General features: G+C 40.3%; 1 protein-coding gene across 1 annotated transcript; it reads left to right on the top strand.

Annotated features, from left to right (window-relative positions):
• The first annotated feature begins 14,265 nt into the window (after positions 1-14,265).
• On the top strand, positions 14,266-24,715 carry LOC129717351 (zinc finger protein 652-B). The gene is made up of 4 exons (XM_055667225.1): positions 14,266-14,322; positions 14,464-15,738; positions 23,344-23,505; positions 23,570-24,715. The coding sequence occupies exons 1-4, from the start codon at positions 14,266-14,268 to the stop codon at positions 24,155-24,157; spliced, it is 2,082 nt and encodes a 693-aa protein (XP_055523200.1). The 3' UTR covers positions 24,158-24,715.
• Positions 24,716-25,193: the final 478 nt, after the last annotated feature.

The raw sequence follows: 25,193 nt of genomic DNA, 5'->3' as shown, positions 1-25,193 counted from the left end.
AGCTAGCCGAATCAGTAAAGATGACTGTTCTGTCTCCGTTATTTATTGCCTTTAAAGCCAGAACAATTGCCTTTGCCTCCGCCGAGAAGATAGAGCAGCCATCAGGAATACGTTCGCATCGGTTGTTGATTCCATCGATTATGGCGAAGCCCGCTCGATCGTCTTCATCTAGGGAGCCGTCCGTGAAAACGTGGGTGAAATTCTTATATGTTTCACGTTCCAAGGTTGTGAAAAGTACTCTCGCTTTACTTGGTGCTTCTCCGACTTTGAATTGCCTTTTGATAGACCAGTCTACTACTGGTATCTTGGTGTTCCAGTTCCTTCTGATTGGTACCGGAAAAGGTACTACCGGTGATAATTCCGTACCTGTAAGATCCATAAACCAGTTTTCAGCCCGTTTGGTAATTGGCCATTTATAGTTGTAGTTGGATAGCGCCTTTTTCTCTTCTAGTTTAGATGATTTGGCAATGAGTTTCTGGCACGCTAACAGTTCGAAAGGGAGCTCTCCGGATTCAGCACACAAGGCAAGCACTGGACTGGTCCTGAAGGCTCCAGAGGTTATCCGTAGGATATCGTTGTAGATTGGTTCCAACAGCTTTCGCACTTTTTTCTCATCTCTGCTAACAATTCCCCATCCATGAAAAATTACCGGGAGAATGGTAGCCTTGGCAATGTTCATCAGTGTCTTCCTTGTTCCACCAGGAATTCTCTGCCCCAGAGTTCGCAGAAGTTGTATTCGATTTTTGCATCTCTTCTTGATGTTCTTGGCGTGTTCATCGAATTTGAACCTGCTGTTAAGTGTTACCCCTAGTACCTTAATGCTTTTCACCTCTGGGATGCTATTTCCGTCCAAACGAATTTTTCTGAGTTTTTTATGCTTCCTTTTCCGACAAATGTGCAAGTGATGAGATTTCTCCGGAGCAATAGAGAAACCCATCTCAGTCGCCCAAATAGATACGTGTTTTACAGCTTTTTGGAGCACTCTTCTAACAGCCTTGGCATTTAGTCCGGATACGAGTATAAGTATGTCATCGGCGTAGACAAATATTTTTGCAGCTTTTGGAATTCTGTTGAAGATCGAGTTCATACCGATGACAAATAGAGTCACTGCCAGTATCGAACCTTGTGGGACGCCATTGGTTTGTTCCATTTGTTCCGATAAGGCTCCGCCGATTGCCACTCGAAAGTGTCTCTGCTCGAGAAAGTTACGCACATAGTTCAGCATGCGCCCGGACAGGCCCCATTGTTCAAGTTGTCTGATAATTGCTTTGTTGGAAATTCTATCGTATGCTTTGCTGATGTCGAGAGCAACTAAATCACTGTGTTTTTGTTTAGCCCATGCATCGTCGATACCCCCTTCGAGGTCAGCCAGGTAGAGATCCAGACCTCTGCCCCGCCGAAATGCGTATTGGCGGGGATCCAATAGTTGCCGTGCTTCAATAGTTTCGATCAACCTTCTATTAATGATTCTTTCCATGGTTTTTCCGGCACAGCTTAGCAGAGTAATAGGACGTTGGTTACCAACCACCTTAGGGTCCTTTCCTGGTTTCGGTAACGGGATCACAATTCCTTCCTTCCATTCTTTAGGGATGCATCCGGTCTGCCATATGCGGTTGATTAGTTCGAGGAAAACGGTTTTCGTCTTGAGTGGTAGGTGTTTCAACATAGGGTATCCGAGTAGGTCCAGTCCAACGGAGTTTCCATTACCTTGATCGATCGACCAAAGCAATTCACCCAAGGAAATGTCACAATTATATTGGTACTCGATGTCGACTGGTTCTGCCGGGGATAGCTCATCCAAGTCCGAGGGTTGGTATACTTGTTGAAAATGCTTTGCAATTGTGTCAGCAACTACTTTAGGATCCTCCAATACCACTCCGTTCACGAGAAGAGTCGGAGTAGAGCCCGAAGATTTTTTGCTCAGTTTACGGACATTTCGCCAGATTAGGTTGATTGGTGTACTAGGATTGAACGATTGGACAAACTCCTCCCACGAATTGCGCTTTGCCTCCTGTATAGTTTTCCTGGAGGCATTTCGGGCCGACTGGAACGCCTTTATTGCTTCACTTTTTCCCGGATGGTCGTCTGTTAATTTTTTCATTTTCCTTAGCAGTTTTCTTCGTAGTTTAATTGCCTTCTTCACTTCGGGATTCCACCAGCTGACTGATTTTTTTCCCACCCTAGCACTTGTCCGCGGAATACAATCGATTGCACTAGATCTAACCACTTCCGTAAATTTGTCTATGTCGGAGATTTCATCAGTTTTTTGGTTCACACTTTCTTCGAATTTTTCCCAGTCCGCGAGATCGAAGTGCCACTGTCTTCTTTTTGTTTGGAGCGGTGCTCTCTCACCCACTAGTGAAATTTCGATAGGAAAATGATCACTACACCTACAATCTTCATTCACAGACCATTCCAGTTTGTACGCCAGTTCTGTCGCAACGATTGTTAGGTCTATCGCGGATGTGACCCCGGTAGTAGGATTGAGTCTAGTACCTTCTCCAGAGTTCAGCACTACTAGGTTGTTTTCAACGGCAAAAGATAAAACTGCTTTTCCCTTAGAATCCGATTTATAAGATCCCCAAGCATCGTGATGAGCATTGAGGTCTCCCATTAGAATCACTGGATATTCACTTGTGTTGAAAATGGTAAAAAGAGTGTTGTTCAGTTCTTCGATAGTAGTATTAGGGGGGAGGTAAAGGGATACCAAGGTGGCTAAGCATGGTGATCGAATTGTGGCCGCCACGGCCGGTATGGATGAATCAAGAATCAATTGTTCAGGAGCATATTCTGTCCGCACAGCTAGAGAAACACCACGGAATGCACTATTGATAGGATCTATACGGTTGAACCAAGTATACCGTTTCTTTAGGAAATTTCCCATGAAAGAACTGTTCTTATTTCGAGTTTCTTGTAGCGCAATGGCAATGGGTGGATTTTGGTGCACTAACATAAGTAATTCATCGTAGTTGCCTTGTAGACCGTTAATGTTCCATTGTAGGGCGAGTAGGCGGTTAGTTGTTTTGTTAATTTCACTTTCATTGGGAGTATTGGAGAGTTGTGAGTCAGTCATTGAATGTTCTAATCCATTGTTGTTTACCTTTTGTTGGTCCATTACTAATGGTGACGGAAATTGTCATGCCAAGATCCGCCAATTGCTCCCTCAAAGGTTTCGCTAGGGTTGTAGCTATCTTCTGACATGAAACTAGTGCGTTCGTTGATTGCTGTTGCCTGTTGCGTATTGCCGATTGTTGCTGCTGAATTGTTGGTGTGTTGTTTGGAGATGGATCCAGTTGAAGGTAGTAGCTGTGCTGTTGATGGTCCTTTTTTCGAGGGTTGTTGTCCGTTGTCGATGGTAAGCTGTCGTTTGTGTTTTTTCTGATTACGCCGACGGTTGATAACTAAATGGTCCTCTTCTTCGTCACTTTTCTTGTTACCTTTTTCTCGTCCCTGTGATTTCACTTTAATTTTGCACTGATTCTCAAAATCAATTTCATTTTCGCTAACCGATTCGTGATGCATCAGTGAGTTGAGTTTCTTCGTGAGCGTTTCCAGTTGTTGTTTGAGATATTCGATTTCACGATTCTTCTGCTGCATCATTTTGCCCAGTTCGATATCAGATTCACTTCGCGCAATTCGCTGCTGTGCCACGCCCGCATATGTGGTATTTCCATTTTTTACCATTTTTCGTGCCTCCTCGAAAGAGAGTCCCTTCATAACGTGAAGTCGTTGACCCTCTTTTTCCATTTGGTAAACAGGACAGATTCGTCTGAAAGATGCGTGATCGGGTTTTCGACATCTTACACAGAACTCCGGTTGTTCACATTGAGCATTTGTATCAAGTTGGTGCACCCCTCCACATCTGCCACAAACAGGCTTGTTTGTGCAACGTCGCTTGGTGTGGCCAATTTGCCAGCAATTATAACACATCATTGGTTCCGGAATATACTTTCTAGTTTTAACTACTAGAGGGCCGAATTTCAGTTGTTCGGGAGCTACCGTGCCACGTACCGTGATGATCAGTGTAGGAAGTGGGGTAACTTTTCCTTCAATTTTCTTCGTCATGCGGTAAACATGAGTTACTCCTTGCGGTCCAAGATATTCCATTAACTCGGTTTCCTTCATTTCAATCGCCTCCCAACATGAGACGACACACTTGGAAAAGTTTAGAGTCTGATGATATTCAATTTTAATTGGAGTTTGGTCCAACAGCTTCGTGATTGCAAGAAGCTTCCTGACTTGTTCCTCTTTTCGCACCTTCAGCACGTACCGTGTGCGATTAGCTTCGGTGTGAGCATGTTCGATCTCGCCTGCTGCCTGCTGGATTGTTTTTCCTACGATGAACGGGTTTTTCGGCAGATCGTGTCCCTCTGTTGCTTGAAGCACAAGGAATTGTGCTTGTCCGAAATCTCCATTTCTATCCATCCACAATGGCACTGTTTGTCCGTTGTTTGTTGTCCACTTCATGTTCAGGTCGGGCGGTACCGTACCGCCGGCCCTATCCGCCATCGCGGCAATTGAGCTAGCTTCACTCCGTAAGGGAAAAATAAGAACGGCACTCAAACACAACTTTTTCCGACGGAAAGTTGTTCAGTTCTACAACGTTTGTGAAAAATACTCCGATGACACTCTAGAAAACAAATCCGTTCGTGTCGAGCGCTTGTCAGCGAATGACTGATCCTGATGAGGCCAAATGATGCATTCCCAATTTACTAGGACCGTAACTCTGCCGACCGTGCTTGGGAAAGCGCGGTATAACGACCAATCAGAGGTCGAATTTTGTGTTTTGACAAGGCTTAAGAATTTTCAATAGTACAATAGTTCGAATGATAAAATTGCAATTTCATGCATTTGGTAGGAATCTTAGAAGATTTTCTAATCGATTGCTGCAAAAACGAAGGAAATCCATCGAAAACTAACCGATTTATTAGCATTTGAAATTGGACATATTTCTCACTTTTTTCAGTTTTAGATTTTCATTTCACATCCCTATGTAGCCGAACTTCCTGAGAGAAGTATTCTACTTCAAAAAGCATGGTGTGGTTCAAAATCGGTTGCTAATTACAACCTTTGAGCTGCCCTAACATTGGGGGAATTAAGATACACGGACAACATGCACTGTGGAAGCTATTTCACATTCAGTAAATTAAACGGGTGCGACAAATTTAAATTGCTAGGATGCAACACAGAATGCTTGCTTGCGTTGACAAAAATTATTAACTTTCAATGACTTGTTTATTTGCCTTCAAAAAGGCATTTTGATTTCCGAAACTGGATTTCCTGATGGCAATCATTATGCTGCCCCAACACGGGGGGAATAATGGCTGTCTGGCGACACACGCTGAGAAAAACCGCGCTGCTCCTGAGACGTGGTGACCAACCACAGGGCTAGTGCTGCTGCTGAGGAAGGACGACTGCTGTTGTCGCTGTCTGATGCTACGCTATGCCACAGTTGTGGCCGCTATACGCTGGCCTATCCACAGCCAAGCCACAGTTGTGGCCGCTTCCGCTATCGATGGTACCCACTGCTGCTAAGGGAGGACTGCTGTCGTCGCTGTTCAGAACTGTTATGAGCGGCTTGGACTAAAACAGGCTCTTATATAGGGATGAAAATAGGAATGAATTATTTCACGTACGTGGTGGAATGATATAGCGATCATTTGATAAGCTCCACCTCTTTTTTCAGTTTCTAAAGTTTTTCCTCAGTTTCGTAGCACGGATGCACAAAAATGATTTCTTGTCGAGCCGGACCGATAGCACTCTCATTGAAGCAACAAAATAACATGTTTTGTGTCGTGTTGTGCAGCTTGGTTGAAGAAAATGTTCCCGTCCCCGTGTCGCATGTAAGCAGATTATTGCGTTCAGTAGACAGTATAGAGATAGTGTATCCAGCGAATAAACACCGATGGTGCTCTCACACACGCAACGGTTTTAACCCGTATCTTATTGCGGTTTGTAACATCAAGCGATTTCGTTTGCTCGCTGTTGCGTGTTGCATCATGTTGCAACTTGGCAGCTGGGAGATGACGAAATTCTGTTTATGCTGATTGATTGAATCGACTTCATATTAGCTCTGCATAGTCGGACTAACTGCTTTTGTGAAGGCGTACTAACAGGGAAATTTATTATTCAATGTCGGTTATGCTGATCGCAGCCTTTGCGCTGCCCCTACAGTGGGGGGTTTACTAAATAAAGTGAAAGTAAAAATTAGACAACTACAACAGAATTTGATTGCATCCCGCACAGAATGTCTGCTTGTGTTGATGCCAGAAAATTATTAACCTTCAATTATTTTTTATTTGCCTTGAAAAAAGCATGGTGTGGTTCAAAATCGGTTGCTAATTACAACCTTTGAGCTGCCCTAACATTGGGGGAAATAAGATACACGGACAACATGCACTGTGGAAGCTATTTCACATTCAGTAAATTAAACGGGTGCGACAAATTTAAATTGCTAGGATGCAACACAGAATGCTTGCTTGCGTTGACAAAAATTATTAACTTTCAATGACTTGTTTATTTGCCTTCAAAAAGGCATTTTGATTTCCGAAACTGGATTTCCTGATGGCAATCATTATGCTGCCCCAACACGGGGGGAATAATGGCTGTCTGGCGACACACGCTGAGAAAAACCGCGCTGCTCCTGAGACGTGGTGACCAATCACAGGGCTAGTGCTGCTGCTGAGGAAGGACGACTGCTGTTGTCGCTGTCTGATGCTACGCTATGCCACAGTTGTGGCCGCTATACGCTGGCCTATCCACAGCCAAGCCACAGTTGTGGCCGCTTCCGCTATCGATGGTACCCACTGCTGCTAAGGGAGGACTGCTGTCGTCGCTGTTCAGAACTGTTATGAGCGGCTTGGACTAAAACAGGCTCTTATATAGGGATGAAAATAGGAATGAATTATTTCACGTACGTGGTGGAATGATATAGCGATCATTTGATAAGCTCCACCTCTTTTTTCAGTTTCTAAAGTTTTTCCTCAGTTTCGTAGCACGGATGCACAAAAATGATTTCTTGTCGAGCCGGACCGATAGCACTCTCATTGAAGCAACAAAATAACATGTTTTGTGTCGTGTTGTGCAGCTTGGTTGAAGAAAATGTTCCCGTCCCCGTGTCGCATGTAAGCAGATTATTGCGTTCAGTAGACAGTATAGAGATAGTGTATCCAGCGAATAAACACCGATGGTGCTCTCACACACGCAACGGTTTTAACCCGTATCTTATTGCGGTTTGTAACATCAAGCGATTTCGTTTGCTCGCTGTTGCGTGTTGCATCATGTTGCAACTTGGCAGCTGGGAGATGACGAAATTCTGTTTATGCTGATTGATTGAATCGACTTCATATTAGCTCTGCATAGTCGGACTAACTGCTTTTGTGAAGGCGTACTAACAGGGAAATTTATTATTCAATGTCGGTTATGCTGATCGCAGCCTTTGCGCTGCCCCTACAGTGGGGGGTTTACTAAATAAAGTGAAAGTAAAAATTAGACAACTACAACAGAATTTGATTGCATCCCGCACAGAATGTCTGCTTGTGTTGATGCCAGAAAATTATTAACCTTCAATTATTTTTTATTTGCCTTGAAAAAAGCATGGTGTGGCTCAAAATCGGTTGCTAATTACAACCTTTGAGCTGCCCTAACATTGGGGGAAATAAGATACACGGACAACATGCACTGTGGAAGCTATTTCACATTCAGTAAATTAAACGGGTGCGACAAATTTAAATTGCTGGCATGCAACACAGAATGCTTGCTTGCGTTGACAAAAATTATTAACTTTCAATGACTTGTTTATTTGCCTTCAAAAAGGCATTTTGATTTCCGAAACTGGATTTCCTGATGGCAATCATTATGCTGCCCCAACACGGGGGGAATAATGGCTGTCTGGCGACACACGCTGAGAAAAACCGCGCTGCTCCTGAGACGTGGTGACCAACCACAGGGCTAGTGCTGCTGCTGAGGAAGGACGACTGCTGTTGTCGCTGTCTGATGCTACGCTATGCCACAGTTGTGGCCGCTATACGCTGGCCTATCCACAGCCAAGCCACAGTTGTGGCCGCTTCCGCTATCGATGGTACCCACTGCTGCTAAGGGAGGACTGCTGTCGTCGCTGTTCAGAACTGTTATGAGCGGCTTGGACTAAAACAGGCTCTTATATAGGGATGAAAATAGGAATGAATTATTTCACGTACGTGGTGGAATGATATAGCGATCATTTGATAAGCTCCACCTCTTTTTTCAGTTTCTAAAGTTTTTCCTCAGTTTCGTAGCACGGATGCACAAAAATGATTTCTTGTCGAGCCGGACCGATAGCACTCTCATTGAAGCAACAAAATAACATGTTTTGTGTCGTGTTGTGCAGCTTGGTTGAAGAAAATGTTCCCGTCCCCGTGTCGCATGTAAGCAGATTATTGCGTTCAGTAGACAGTATAGAGATAGTGTATCCAGCGAATAAACACCGATGGTGCTCTCACACACGCAACGGTTTTAACCCGTATCTTATTGCGGTTTGTAACATCAAGCGATTTCGTTTGCTCGCTGTTGCGTGTTGCATCATGTTGCAACTTGGCAGCTGGGAGATGACGAAATTCTGTTTATGCTGATTGATTGAATCGACTTCATATTAGCTCTGCATAGTCGGACTAACTGCTTTTGTGAAGGCGTACTAACAGGGAAATTTATTATTCAATGTCGGTTATGCTGATCGCAGCCTTTGCGCTGCCCCTACAGTGGGGGGTTTACTAAATAAAGTGAAAGTAAAAATTAGACAACTACAACAGAATTTGATTGCATCCCGCACAGAATGTCTGCTTGTGTTGATGCCAGAAAATTATTAACCTTCAATTATTTTTTATTTGCCTTGAAAAAAGCATGGTGTGGTTCAAAATCGGTTGCTAATTACAACCTTTGAGCTGCCCTAACATTGGGGGAAATAAGATACACGGACAACATGCACTGTGGAAGCTATTTCACATTCAGTAAATTAAACGGGTGCGACAAATTTAAATTGCTGGGATGCAACACAGAATGCTTGCTTGCGTTGACAAAAATTATTAACTTTCAATGACTTGTTTATTTGCCTTCAAAAAGGCATTTTGATTTCCGAAACTGGATTTCCTGATGGCAATCATTATGCTGCCCCAACACGGGGGGAATAATGGCTGTCTGGCGACACACGCTGAGAAAAACCGCGCTGCTCCTGAGACGTGGTGACCAACCACAGGGCTAGTGCTGCTGCTGAGGAAGGACGACTGCTGTTGTCGCTGTCTGATGCTACGCTATGCCACAGTTGTGGCCGCTATACGCTGGCCTATCCACAGCCAAGCCACAGTTGTGGCCGCTTCCGCTATCGATGGTACCCACTGCTGCTAAGGGAGGACTGCTGTCGTCGCTGTTCAGAACTATTATGAGCGGCTCCGGCTGAAACAGGCTCTTATATAGGCCAAATAGCATGTTTTCAATTGCAAGGTATATGATTCTGTCGACCGTGCTTGGGAAGCAAGCATATAACGACCAATCAGGGGTCGAAATTTTCGTTTTGACAAGGCTTGACTATTTTCAATAGTACAATAGTGTGAATAATAAAATTACAATTATCTTATTTTGGGAAGAATCTTAGAAGATTTTCCAATCTATTGCTGCAAGAACGAAGGAAATCCATCGAATACTAATCGGTTTATTAGCATTTGAAATTGGACATATTTTTCACTTTTTTCGGTTTTAGATTTTCATTTCACATCCCTATGTAGCCGAACTTCCTGAGAGAAGTATTCTACTTCAAAAAAAAACAAGCCTAAAGTCATTGTGCCAATTGTATTCATTATTTTATATTTTTAAAATGTGTCGAGATTCATGTCACATCTACTATCACATATTGCTATTTTTATCACATGTAGGTATGCATACAAAAAATTGTATAAAAAAACCTTTCCGTCCGATGGCGTCGGTAGAAAAAATAAAATAATTTGCAAACTAGGTAGTTTCCGTGCAAATAGTTCATTCGTATCACACTAGGGTGGTCGGTATTACCGACTTTTTGAAAAACCGGTATTTCGGTATTCATAAAAATAAAAACCGGTAAAACCGGTAAAAAACCGGTATTTTCATTTTTTTCGGATTTATGCAAACCAGGGGCGACTCGTGTTCTTTTAACCTACTTGTTCAACTACAAAAGTCTGAATATCATAGTTTGGGGAAGTGATGACAATCATGTCCGCAAAAAACGCAAGTTATTCTCACTGTACTATTTAAAATAAAACTAAAAAATTTACATTATTTTGATTTTGAATTTATTTTTTGCTCAGCGTCTCAGGTTGCATCTATGGACGTGTCACTGCATAACTATGGTTTTGCATTTATGAGTACCTATGCTTAATTACGATCCAGCTTTTTTTGTAAGATTTAGACCATTGCACATAGGAGTACGTAGATCAAAAACTTGGCCAAAATTTTTTTAATGAGTTTTCAGATAGCAAATCTAGAGAAACATTTCAAAAGGTCTATCTGCTTTGATCGATTTTTTGATCGGTCACTTTCATTCAATCACCGCAACTTATTAAACATCTTTTTTGACACGTTATTTGCACAAGTTGATAGCGGAGGGATTACTCTAACATCTGAACAAAAAACACGCTTGGGAGAGTTACTCAAGCTAAACATTTCCAAAATGAAAAGACGTTTCGGAAAAACGATGAAAGCAGATAGGACCTCTAGAAATGTTTATCATTTACATTGTTTATCATTTACATTTCTAATGTGTTTTAAAGTGGTTTTATCTCTATTAAAATTTATATTTAGACATAAAAACTTATTTTTAACAAGTTTTCGTCAAGTTAGATCACCATCACTCTGAAATTCGAAAAAAGTACAAATATAGTAAGAGTTTGTTCTGGTGAATACTTTTTTGCCAATAATTGATTCTGCTACTTTTAAAGCGTTTTTTAAATCACTCGCTTCAAAAGGATATGAATATTTTGGAAACCACAGTGCTTCCAGTAGATAATTGAGTCATGTAAACTGCGTAACTCAACTCGTCCAATGGTACATTTTCTCTTAGCATTTGCGTTTTGCGTCTCTTGCTTCGATCACTGCAATCAATCCTTTCCTTGGCCGACATGAATGTGAAGCTTCCGACCAACTTTACAATTTCATGATTAACCCTTAAATGCTTTAAAACAACACTACTAAAAACGTTTTAAAATATACGTATTTTAGTATTTTTTAGAAATATAATTCATTAGACGAGCTCTCTTGACTCTAACGAAAAAAACTCAACAGCTGGAAGTACTGTATTTGAATGTTTTGTTTTTATTTTTGCTGTCAAAATCTCGTAAAAGAAAAAAAAACATGGCGAGATTCCCGACTGGTGCTGACTGTCTTTGTAAATAAATTTTAAAATAAGGTTAGTGGTTAGTGGAAATGTCTGAATTATCAGTAATTATACTAACAAAAGGTCAATTTTAAAGTTACTGTTAACAAAAGTAATTGTTTCGACTTTATTCTGCGATAAAGTCACAGTGATGTTTGAAAACAACATGGTAATATTTGCACATTAAAAAGTAAATCTTTCAATTTTTTTATGCATATTGGTTAATTTTAGAGCAGTTAACCTCTTAAACAAAGATTTTATGTTTTCAGATGATTTTTTAACGTCGTGCGCATTTAAGGGTTAAGCTATACCAATTTTGTCATATTTCGAAACTGTCGAAACTGTGAACTAAAGCGACTCCGTTGACGCTCAAGAATCACTTTAAAGTTATAATAACATGAGTAGAAGTTTATATTTTTCGTAGAACATTTTGTGACTTATTCATGGGCTCTAACTAATACCAAGGTTATGATAGTTACTGTCGTATGTAAACAATTCAGAAAATTTCAAGATGGACTGCATACAATGTAGTAAGTATCAGAGAATGCAAAAAGGATCAATAGCACGAGGAACACTTAAATTATTTTTTCGTATTTTGGTCAGCTTTTTGACTGTAATACTCCTATGTGCACTGCGACCATTGTTTTGATCTCTTGTGGTATACGATCCAGATACATTTAACAGTGTTTGGAAAATTTCAATGAATGAATCGTGTGATATGATAACGAAGAACATAATTTCGAAACTCATAGGAACAAAAAAAAAACATGCAGATTTTTATTTCAATTTTCTTTCACATCGCCAAACATAGTTTTAAGTTAGTGAATAACTTCAAATTTTTTATAAAAACTGAAACTGTTGAGAAGAGTAAATGAATGAAGAAGAAAATAAAATGATGATCAGACAAGAATCCAAAGGAACCGAAGGTAAATACTTCCCTATTCGGATCTGTCTGTTTGAAAAGTTCGTCCAAATTCAGTTGAACCAGAGAAAACATTTTTCTCAGCTAGAAATATGGTTAATAAAATCCACTGCAGTATGGGCGACGAAGCTTTGACTATGCTATAGCTATTTAAATGTAATTTTTCAAGGGACAGTTATTTTTAGGATGAAATTCTTTATTGATTGATTATTTCATCCTGTAAACACTTTGTATCAGGAGCAACTTGTCCATAACTTGGTTTAATCTGTGCAATGCACACGGAGATGCCAAACAAAAAATAAATTCTTAATCCAAATTTATTTTTTTATCTCATTTTTTTAGTTTTACCTTGAAATAGCACAAAACGAATAATGACTTGCGTTTTTTCGCGACCATGATTGTGATTGCTGCCTCAAACTATGATTTTCAGAATTTGTAGTTAACTAGTAGCTTCGATACTCACTAGTTGCCCCTGTAAGTATGAGTGGGTATAGAGATTATCTGTTTTACTTAGTAAATAAATTTATGTTCAATGTTGCTTTTGTGTAAATGTATTTGTTATATACACCGTCATATGATTTTTAACGCCTACCTAAGTTGGTAGCATTCATTAGTCCTACAATGATTTATGAAAATTGTGACAAGTTTTTTTTTCAATTTTAAGAAAAATACTGAAAATACCGGTTTTTTCGCCTCTCCAATACCGGTATTTCGGTATTGAAAAAACTATCGGTTTTACCGGTTTTACCGGTTTTTGTTTTACCGGTAAACCACCCTATATCACACTATTTGTACACTTTAATTTTAAGCAACAAATACGTATAAAAATTACATTGCGTTTTGCAATTCAAGTGTAATGATTACAAACTGGGGGACACTGGGGAAAGATCTTTTCAAAGATGAAACTGATTGAAAGTTGGTTGATCATGAAGAATTAAAGGCTGCTAAATTTGGCATATTTAAGTTGCGAGTACGATGTGCTGAAAGAATTAAGAATTTATTTATTTATTTATTTATTTATTTATTTGAATTCTTTATCTGATCATTTACAATCTAAATAAAATTGGTGGATTGTAAGTGATAAGCTATAAGCGAAAAATCCTGATGAAAAATGATCAAAATATTTTTGACCTATTTCGGTTACGTATCCGAAAACAATACAAGTCTCGAAGACGTATGATCCAAATCCGATTTAGATTAATTTTGGGGCTCTCACACAAGACTCGGCTTGGATTCCACAATCGTAAATCCGGCTGTGGATACAATTAATTTTCATTTTTTGCATTTCTTTGCTCAAACCTGTCAGTGGCAGCTATCCTAAAACTCATAGGGCTTTAGGACAAGCGGTTTTTGCAAATAAATAACCTGTATCAAAACAGCAAATCAACTCCATAATTGTTTCACACGAAAACTAGAACAAAGTGATGAACGGATCAGCCATCATGCGGCATTTGTTAGCCTTTCCAGGTTGAAATCCAACAACTAATTAGGCAGTTACTCCATTCAAACAATTGCGGTGAATACTTGTGACAGCATCAAGCTAATTAATCTTCGGACATCCTATTTCTCCCATGGCATGTAAGTTTTCCACGCAGCTACTGCAAGACTGCACCGCTCCATGCACACCGTGCGTTCAAATCAATGCTTCTCGCTTTCGCGCACGTACGCAGCGTACGATGATCCCAACTTTTCCTTATTTTTCCAGTCCTCCGTTTCCTCCTAGCCCCCATTGCACCGCATGCACGCATGCACGGTAAAGAACGAACCGCGCGATCCCTGATGCTGTGGCTGCCGGTCTTGCTAGTGTTGCCATGCTTACTGCAGTAGTGCTTACTTTTACGGACCAAATTAGTGATCTGCACGGTGGAGAAAAATCGAAAAATAATCTATACATGTGGCAACACTGCACGCAAGTACCGCAGCATATACAAACTGTCGTTGGAATGGGACAAAAAAAAAACTAGACCACATGTGCGCTCCCGAAGCGATCCTGTCCTGTTTGATTGTAGCAGGCAAGATCGTTATGGTTCTCTTATTTTTGTCATTCGTTTCTTAACGCCCGATCCGTCAGGACGTGCTTTCCGATTAGTCATCCGCCGAGTTTCCACTGGCTAAGACCGTCGCGTCGCCCGTTGTAGGGTTGGAAAAATTTTCCGCGTTTAAGTAGTTGAAGTTTTGTGATGTGGTGACAATGTTCGAGAACAAAATGCTCGTTGCCGGCCAAGTGAACAGTGGACAGTTTGACTTTCAGAAGACTATCGATGTACCGATCGCGAATTTCAGCAGTATGACACTGTTAACGCCAACAACGCCGGGCAATTTGAAAGATCCGGTTTATTTTGGTGAAATGTGTCCTGAGGTGAAAATGTGCTACGGTGATCAACTGAAGTGTTCGTTTTCCCCCGCTTCATCCAGCCAAGCATCGTCGTTTGATGAAAATACCGGCGGTTTTATTAATGAGTTTCCGGAGTTTATCAACGGTATTGGACAGGACAGTTATCCGAGATTGAACAATCAGTCAACCTGTGGTGTGCAGCAGAAAGCGGAAGATATTTACTTCAAATTTGATCCGGAAGACATCGAAAAGTTGCAGTCCTCAGTATGCATGTCCCCAGCGACCACAATCGCTACTCCCTTGACCTGTAATAGTTTGGTTGATTCCGAGTACTACAACTTTAATGATATCAACTGTCAATCGAAGAACCAAAGCCCATGCTCATCTCCTCCGCTGGATCCTTGGATTACGTCCTCGCTGTCTTTGAACTACTCCAATCTACCGGCACCGAATTCGTCGCACTCTCCAAAGCATAGCAACGTAAATGGTCCATCCAGTCAATTCCAGCAGTTACCATCGATCAAAGCAGCTTTCGGCAATTCCATTCAGTTCGATGACAGACACAACTCGCAAGCCAACAATTTGATTGATTATTTCGATACAAGCTTCCTAGATCAGTTCAATCAAAATGTTGATATCGGCAGTAACTCCAGCGCCAGTGCAGCCAACAGCGTTAACGACGCCTATCAGCACCCGGAAGAAAACTACAACAATTCAACGGTGGTGGACAAACCGAACCGAGAGTTCAAGAATATCTGGTACCCAGACCCGGAGAAGTCGATTGTCATAAAACGTGAAGTGCTCGGAGAGGCTCAACACGAAGAGGACACGGTAGAAAACAACGACGATGACGACAACGGGGACGACGACAACAATAATCTCGACGAGGAACCGTTGGAGTGTCTCTGGCTGGACTGCAACCTGAAGTTTCCCAACCAGGGCAGCCTGGTAGCACACATCGAGAAGAAACATGTCGAGGTTAAGAAGGGCGAGGAATTTGCCTGCTACTGGCTGGACTGTCCCAGGCGCTTCCGGCCGTTCAACGCACGCTACAAGCTGCTGATTCACATGCGCGTCCACTCCGGCGAGAAGCCGAACAAGTGTCCGGTAAGTGCGGGGTTTATATATTTTTTTTTTATCTCAACTATAGTTTTTTGATTGCTTTTTGCAACGTACAAATTAGACCGAAAAATTTCAGTTTTTTCTCGTGTAAAGTGCCGTGTTGAGTTGAAATTTGAGTAGAACTACAGGATATTTAATCAACTTTGAAAATGAAATTCCCTGATTCCTCCTAGTTTTTGGAATTGGTTGTTTTTTGATCAACGAACTTAAAACTATTTTTGTCTTTTGTATTTTGCTTGTATGATGCATTGACGCAGCCAGAAATTATTTACATGGGAAAAAAAGTAAAGTTTTGAAAAGATGAAAAAATTATAAGACATTGAATGATTTCACTTTACTCGAACATGTTCAAAACATGCCGGAAGGGACAGAAATTGTGACAAATTTTCCGGAAGGGATATGAAAGGTAAAATTTCAAAATAAAAACTAACCTTTTTGATATGCTTGTCACAGAAACAAAAATTCACTGGTCCATCTAACAAATCATCGTATGATCGAACCTCGACTGAAAAAGTGATTGGGATCCGAACAATAACCAAAGCTTTCCTCTTCCTCGTGGCATTACGCTATATTGTAACTAAAAAAATAGTAAATAGTTTCAAGAGTATGTTAAAGGGGTCAATTTTACTATTTCTATTTCAAACTTTTACACCGTTATCATTTTTTCTAAATTTCACTTCGTTTCTGATGGTGTTTCTAGCTCAGCCTTTGTCCGATATTCAGAATTATTCATCATTCTGCATGAATTTAGAGTAAATTTTTATTTGAGAAAGTTTTTTTCCTTTGAATTAATAATTTTCAATTCTTATTCCAAACACTCTGAAACAGTTTTTATACTCACGACAAGAGTTTTTGTTGTAAACAAACTTTCTGCTATATTTTTCGGGCAACCGAATCGTATTTTCTAAGCTAAGCATGAGCTAAGCGAAAAGAACATTTTCGGGATAATAAACTCAAAAAAAAAATTCTCGAATGCACAAGCAGCAAAATTACTAAAATTAGTGGCCAAAGTAAGACTCATTTCGAACAGCAAAGATTTCCAGATTGTCCTAAAAATTCTCAGACGCTCTCATGTTTTTTCGAAATAGAGTCAATAATCACGGGTTTTCGGTTTCTCAGACACTGATTTAGCAAATAATTGTGAGTAAATTTGAAAAGTGTTTTTGGTTTATTACAGAAAAGAAAAAAAAGTAATATCAACTCAAAGTTGAATATCATTGCATTCAAAGTTAGAAAATTATTCTTGGGAGATTTTTGATTTAAGTGAGTTAAATGAAGCTCATGTTTTAGTTTAGTCCACATTTCACGTGAACAGCTTTGGGGGGGGGGGCTAGTTGTATGCTTTCCAAGAAACCAAGAACGAATTATAAGGATTTTATACTGCTCTCAAAAAAAAAAAAAAAATACACCGAGACAATGATTAAGGCGGTCAAAGTTTCACTTTTATGATCGATGAAAAAATGGAAAAAAAAATTGGCATAGACAAGTTTCATGGTTTCTCATGAAATAACCAAAATCGAATTTTTTTAGAAACCAAATGCCAAAAAATGCAAAAAAAAAATAATAATAAATCTGCTGCTCTGTCGGTTCAACAATTCTTTACATTTTCCAATAGTACAAAATTCAGCGTAACAAAATCACAATTTTCCACATATTGGTGGACGCTTAGCCTATTTACCAAGAGACTTTTACAGCTCGACAATTTTCTGATTCCCAGGAAAGGCCTTCTTTAAAACACTTCTTTTAGAGACGACAGCAGATCTTCAAGTTTCGTCAATTTTTAAAACACTCGGTGTCGAAAAATCCCAGATGATCTCGAGGTACGATGGTTGCCTAACAATCCAGTCGTCGTAGGTTCGAGTCTCGGCTCGGGAGATACTGTTTGTGTCAGTAGGATCGTAGCGCTAGCCCCGCAATTGTCCTGTACACTAAACAGTCGCTGCGAAGTCTGTGTATAATAAACAGAAGGTCAAGTTCAGATTCGGAATGTAGCACCAAGGCTTTGCTTTGCTTTGTCGAAAAAAGGTTTGAAAATCGAAAAACTCGTGCTTTTTAATCGGTCAAAAAACTCAACTTCACTTGGTCCTTGGCTCCAGTTCGCCAGGACTCCAGTCTGCGCAGGCTCCGTAAATCGTATTCCACCTGGTGGATCTACATTGTCTCCTCTGCACCTCTCTGTCACGTTGTTGACGGATTAGTTTCAAGAGCTATTCTTACCGAGCTGTCGTCCGACATACTTACATGCTCAGCACACCCAGCCCAGCTGTAAATCTTAGCGATGTGGACGATAGATGGGTCGCCTACCAGCTCATCCAGTTCGTGGTTCCTGCAGTCTACCGAAAAGGTACGCAACACCTTCCGCACGAAGACTGCAAGGGTGTGTTGTTCCTCCACAAGCACATTCCTGTCTTATGACCGCAGAGGACTGCCAGTGTCTTGTAGATGATCTACTTGATGCGACGCGAATTCTACTCAATCGGAGCGTCCTTCGGAGACCAAAGTATGCGCGATTTTTTGCCATTCCCATGAGCCGATGAATTTCTCTGCTGGTATTGTTGTCGGTAGTTACCAGTGAGCCCAGAAACATGAACTCGTCGTGCCCGCTAAACCACTGTTTCCTTTATTTCGTTTTGCTTTTCCTAATTTACATTTTTTATCAAAATAAATCAGGACAAAATTGCTGACATGTTCGGATATGTTCAGCAATGCTCCACAGTGCTGCGGTCCATCGGTTGGTTCGTGCGCTAAAATCAGCTGCTGCTCTGCCGGTTTAACAAGGCTCTATATTTTTCAATATATAGTACACAAATCAGTATAACGAATTCACAAATTTGCACACCTTGGTGGACGCAAAACTGTAAGAGTGAAGAAAATCCTTAGAAAACTACCTGTGTTTCAAAATTTCGAAAGTGGACAATTTTTGCGACCCTCTCGATGTTTTCGGTTTTTCAATTTTAACCCCTTTATATATTCCCGTAAGACGTAATTCTACGTTAACTTTTTTAACTTGCTTGTTTTTTTTATGAGAATCTGAAACTTTAGGTAGACACCTCAGATAAAGGAAGGAGAAATGTGAATCATTTTATTTAAAGTTAGATTTAAAATAATGTTTTGAATTTCAACGTTTCTAGGAATAATTGTATTCCAATGATTTACCAACGAAAAAACGTATAAGAATTACTTCTTAAATGCATTCGTTTTCAATTTATTGTAGGTTTGAGCTTAGGAAAAAAAAATTAGAAAACATAGTTGAATTTTGCAACAAAATTCTTGATGTTGAAACCTAAAGTTATTTCAGAACTGAAAAAATGTAAGACATTTTTTACTTAAAAGTTAAGTTTTGGAGCATTTTTTCAATTGCTTTTTTGAATTTCAATTGAGTTTTGGAGCATTTTTTCAATTGAAAAACATTTGTTGCATCTCCGAGCACTTCGTGCGGCAAATGGAAACTACTCGAATGGCCTTGCCTTGATTTTGACAGCTGAAGGGATTGAAAAGGAAAGAAATGATTTTCAATTGAAAGCGGAGATTAACAGCGTCACTATCAACTGACGACTGTCAATTGAGAATGACAATGAGTGCTGATGGATACAGGAGATTTCCATACAGTACTTTACGCATACGCGACGGAAGAGGGAGTTAAGAAAATCGTTTAATTTTGTTTACGCTCCTTATTTTTTCACTATGAAAGAATAAGAAGAAGCAAAATTTAAAATCAATCTGTAGAATGATTATTTCAATTTTCATCGATAATAATTAGCTAGGAATAAAAGAAGTTGAAGATTTTATTTCGATGACTGCGCTGGCATATACGTTGAGCTAACCATCTTCAGGCCCCTCAGGATATATGTATGTATCTTGGCTCCTACTACACCTTGGTATATATTTCCTAAGTTTATTGATTGTACATTGTCAAATAAAAACATCAGTATATAATAATGCCTTGTTCAAACTACGCCGGATATCACCTGATATCGCCAGATGATATCGGATATCATTTCGAGCGTTCACACTACAGTGAACTGATATGATTGGACATTTGCTTTGGTAATTGGAAAGGGAAGAAAACAAAAACAGGTCAAAGCTAAAACAAGACAACATGAGCAAAGGGATTAGGATAAATGTCAGCTAGTTGGCTCGCACCAACGCGAACTCTCATATGCAATTGTCAAAATGTGTGGGTGAAAACAGCAAAAATATGTCCTTCCTTTTTTCTCGCATGCAACGCGAATTGCGAGATTTGTACACTGAAAATAAATCGCACGCTAATCCCTTATGCTCTTTACATATGAATGTCAATAAACGAACCTAATCATTTTATTATGTCGACCCATATCGATTTTATTTGGAATCCACGGTATTTTAACGTGTTTTGGCACTTGGCGTGGATAAGCGTTGAAATCTGGGTTCAAATGGTTGATTTTGGTATGCATGACATGGCGAACCAAAGTGTAAGACACTTGATTTTGTGTTTTGAACTGAAACGCAAGTGTATTCCACGTAGATATGAAATGTTTCATCTATTAGCACAAAAGTAAGTGGAATCCACTTGGCTGTAGCGTGTCGATTTTTTACAGTGTAGGGTTGCGTCAAATGTCTGTTGGCCAACTGCTCAAATGTCTGTTGCCAACTGCTGGATATGTGGTTATTATTGGTTTTCGAACATGATATTCGCGATTGCATGTACCCGAGGTGATATCCGTTGACAGCTCACAGCATTGTATGGGATATCAGGTAACATGGATGGTGATATGGCCTCGATAGCACGAATCGCCTGATATCAGGTGATATGCGGTGTAGTGTGAACCATGACATGGTGTAACGGTATGTCAAAAGCAGAATCGGCCATATTGGAAAAAAAATTTCCAGCGAGTAGGTTTGTTTAAAAACAACTAGGGCATAAGAATTATCGCATCCCATAATATATCATTAGGATGCATTTAAATTATAAATATGGCAATGCTACATACCTTGCTATCAATATTCATTAATTTAAGACACAATTTTCAACTTTAAACACCTGAATTTGCGGTATTCAGTTGCCTAGTTAATAAGGATATATCAACAAACACGAAAAAGTTATTCGCTGTTGCATAAGGAAGTTACGTCTTCAACCCACCAAAGTGAAAAAACGCTTCCTCACCCGCGCCTACTTATTGGTCAAACCGTTGCACCATGTTCACCTCATCATGGTGTGAACGGGATATGAGAAAACCAGTATAATAAGGGAATATTTTAACTTTTCACTTCAGATTTCATACTTCATTCTCGAAACTCGCGAAACTATTTAACTGTCAGAACGTACTGTTGCTGTGGCTAAAACAGTGATATTTATGGGTTCCTTCGATTGTTTCCACACTTTCCATTCAAAGATGCAGTTCACTGTTGGCGGCATCGTAATCTCTTTGCTCTGCAAACCGCAATGCAATTGTTTCTCCTTGATTTGCACTGTTCATTCGTAAACTGATACAGCGAACCCAACTTTTTTAGCAAAAGAAATGACGGGAGGGTTGCTCACTAATTACGAAACGCGCAAGGGGGAGAAGCTTTTATGCTTTTCCATGAAATTGAAGTCCCACTCACTCATAGAGGCAGTGGTAACAATTAAACAACTAAGGAATATACACTACACACACTGACACACACATGCTCAGTATATTGCGCTGCTTTAGAAGTGATCAGAACGGCAAATAACTCGTTGCTCACTCAATTTTATGAATGTATCTTGAAGCGTTTTTTCTCAGCTTTCCAATAGTGTTGTTGTATTGAAAATCAACGGTTGCGAACTAACCCAAAAACACATTTTTCTGATGAAATCCAATATGGTGGCGCAATCCAAAACTGCGCCCATTTTTTGTTCAACTTCAAATAAAAACTCCATCATCTGTAAAACGACACGTTGGTTGTAGAGGGCTTAACCACAAATTCAAGAGAAATAGATCAACAAATAGATCAAGAATTGCTCAAAATACAACTTTTACAAAAACCGTATGACCCTGTGATGCTCCAGGAGGCTAACCAAAGTTGTTTTCTCATTTTTCCTCTATTTCAATTATTTAGACAAAAAATATTCTTTTTTTTTTGTTTCTGTGTAGACTCATCACTGCGACCAGAGATATTTGATCTATTGTGATATTGCCCAGGTGTTTTCTGTACTCCTCTCTTCATTACATTGGCAGTATCACTATTGAAGTAAATAATACGCTTTTTCATTCATATTCGTGCTTGTGTGTGAGAGTTTACCCTTTCGTTTCAAGCTTACTGCTTTATTATACCGAACCTTTTTCTATCCTACCTATACCTGCACCTAACGTTCTCCTCTGGCCAGGTTAATTCTAATAAGGACTTATCATGTCAAGAGGAAGGAGTCTTATCGAAACCTTGTTCTCTGGGCCAATATCATCAACTACAATTTACTGGAGAGGATAAATATTTCTGAGACCATTTTTATTATAAGAGGGTTTTATTTTGTCAAGAGGAAGGAGTCTTATCGAAACCTCGTTCCTCCTACCAGCACCGCGTCACAATCAAAATTCCCTGAAAAGGCAGTGGTCAGTTTTATTTTAAGTAGGACTTATATTTTATCAAGCAGAAGCGTATGGGTAATATCCTTTTTGAAAGACCTCGTGTTACCAGTGGAACGGTTTCGGCTAGAATTGCTGAATTATATTTTTAACCACTGTTTTTTCTTAGTTCGAGGCTCAAAATAGTTAATGGCCATCGCTAGGCACATCTTTTCCAAAGCTTATGGCTGGCATACAAATTCTGTGACGAAAAAACTGCTCGTTTTTGACGCCATTTATGAATACACCCAATTTTTGGTCTCTTCGAGCGAGCGGAAGTGTTGGTCAGTCAGATCATCCGTTATTATTCAGAAGAGGTGGTACTCGGAGAGTGTGGTGTCAGGAGCATATAGCAGGGCAGGTAGGACGTCTGATTTCAGCATTTCCAGATACTTTTTGACGACATTAGCAATATAGAGTCAAGCATTGTCGTGCAAAAGAATTACTTTGTCGGGTGTTATAATTTAGTCCTTTTTCTATTGAGGCGAAACGGTATAGGAGCTAGAAATACTTGACTTCGAATTTTCTAAGGCACAATACTCGAAAAAAAGGTAATGCATCATTCCAGGACGCTCCATGTCCTCTACGTCAAAATAACAGTTTTCCTAGCATTAAACCCATTCGCGACAAATTATTTTGCTTATGCAGTCTTCACTATAAGTTTCAACAATCATTCGAGGTTCCTCGGTTGCAGATTCCGTTTGTATTAAAAGCACAAATAAAAACTTCTCGCAAATGACGCTTAGGTGGCTTAAATTCTGATATTTTCACAACACAAAACGAACAAGCGTTAATCGAGAATTGATTAAGGGCTCAACCTACGCTGAGATGCTTTTGATGTGACCTGTTTTACCGCCTGTCAATGCTAGCACCAATAATAAAAAACGGCAGTTTTCAATTTGTACACCTGATATATGTAATGATCCTGAAAAAGGCTAGTTAGTGCAATCATCAACATTAGTTTTTTACAGTAATGAACCCATATAGCGAAAATATAGTTACACTCACCTTTCTACTTTCATTCCAGTTCTCCGGTTGCGAAAAGGCCTTCTCCCGGTTGGAAAATCTCAAAATCCATCAGCGTTCCCACACCGGCGAACGGCCCTACAACTGTCAGTATTTCGGCTGCACGAAAGCGTTCAGCAACAGCTCGGACCGGGCGAAACATCAGCGCACCCATTACGATACGGTAAGTTCGCGTCGATAGGGTTTCTGAAATAACCGGAATGACTAATTACCCTTTTTTTTTACAGAAACCCTACGCCTGTCAGCTGCCGGGCTGCTCGAAGCGCTACACGGACCCATCTAGTCTCCGGAAGCATGTTAAGAATCACGCCTGCCGAACGGAAGGCCAACCCCGGCGCAAGTCTCACAGGGAGTCCACAGTTGGTTCCTCGCCGGTAAAAGTGTCTGGCAGCACTATCAGTACCCTTCGGCGGCACTCGGAATCGTCACTCGCTAGTCAGCATCAGTTGGACCTGCCGGGAACTCCTTCCGCTGCGGACCCTTCGGAGCATGTGTTCGAGTTCGACGAAGTATTCGAGGATACACCTGGTGCATTGGCGGCACTACCGGAGCCCGAACCCAGTCCAGTAGTGACCATGACTCCGACCAGTGTGAACTTTGGCGACATGTCCAACTGTTTTATGCAGATGAGTTCTGGCGTTGGAAACGTCAGCTGCCAGGATGAGTACATTTCGTACGAATGTGTGAGAAATTTTCTCGCCGATGGAAATTACCTGGAAACCGGGTGTGCCATGGAGCAAGGGGCTCCGGGTAGTGAAGCATCGGGCAAGTCGATTTCCTCGTTCGAATATGATTTTTTTAACAGCGTTGTTTAACTTAGCACCGTTGCTTGTGGACATCGATGATTCCAAACCAAAGATAAATTTTCTTTTATTAGAGTGTAAGATCTGCTAGACCATTGTAGAATAATGTTAGTTCCGGTGAGAATTCCGTACTTAGTTTGGTTCGCTTCAATAGGATAGAACTTGTTTTTTTTTCTCCAATATCTTCCAAAACTTTAAGTTTACAACCGCTTTACTTAGGGTTACGTTTTTGACCAAATTGAAACTCAAGCCAATCCAAAGGACATTACCAAAATCGACTAGGTTCGTAAGAGTTGCACTTAGAGAGACTCGTACTAGAGTGTTAGATAAGGATATTCACGTATACCAAATTTTACTGTTATCGACTTGTTAGAACTTTTATTGATTGAGCAGATTACATGCTGTAAAATTAAAAAAAAGACATGCTTCCATATACTGTAGAATTTAGCGAAGTTCAAAAAAGCGATTGTGATCACGTGTTGGCATTTCCTTTTGGACCCTCCCTTGTCCGGCTGGTTAGATCGGAGTGCAGTGGGCTGTACATATTCTTCTCGCAGACAAAATGATCTCCCGTGGGTTGATAGTGTTAAGTGAAACGATGGCGAATAAAGTTTATTTCGTAATTGAATGAAGTGTGTTTTAAAGCTGCTCTAAATTCTGAAGAAAGGCGCCCTTTTTTAACTCAAATCTCAATCTATCAGTCAAAGTCATTTAAGACTGGCACACGCTAACAGCGGCTGCCAAAAAATCTGTTACCATTCGAAACAAAAAAAAAACAAATGAAAACATCAAAATAACGCATTTCCGAACCAGCACGCCACGCCACGCTTCGATTCATGTGTTTTGGCATCAAATGCGTAAACAAACGCCTCTGGAGAAGTGCGCACGAGCAACGGAAGAGGCAGCAAGACGTAAAACCAGACTGCACTTGACAAACCGAACCGAAATGCAACTCCTTTTTTGCCACACGCCTTCCTGCATACGCTGCAGCAAAATTGCGCTACCAACAGGGAGAGGGGTTGCGTACACTGTCTGTGCATACAGGGTA

The sequence above is a fragment of the Wyeomyia smithii genome, chromosome 1 (assembly GCF_029784165.1).
Source record: "Wyeomyia smithii strain HCP4-BCI-WySm-NY-G18 chromosome 1, ASM2978416v1, whole genome shotgun sequence".
Taxonomy (NCBI): Eukaryota; Metazoa; Arthropoda; class Insecta; order Diptera; family Culicidae; genus Wyeomyia; species Wyeomyia smithii.
Note: the sequence above shows the minus strand (reverse complement) of the source record. Positions and strands in the feature narration are given on the sequence as shown.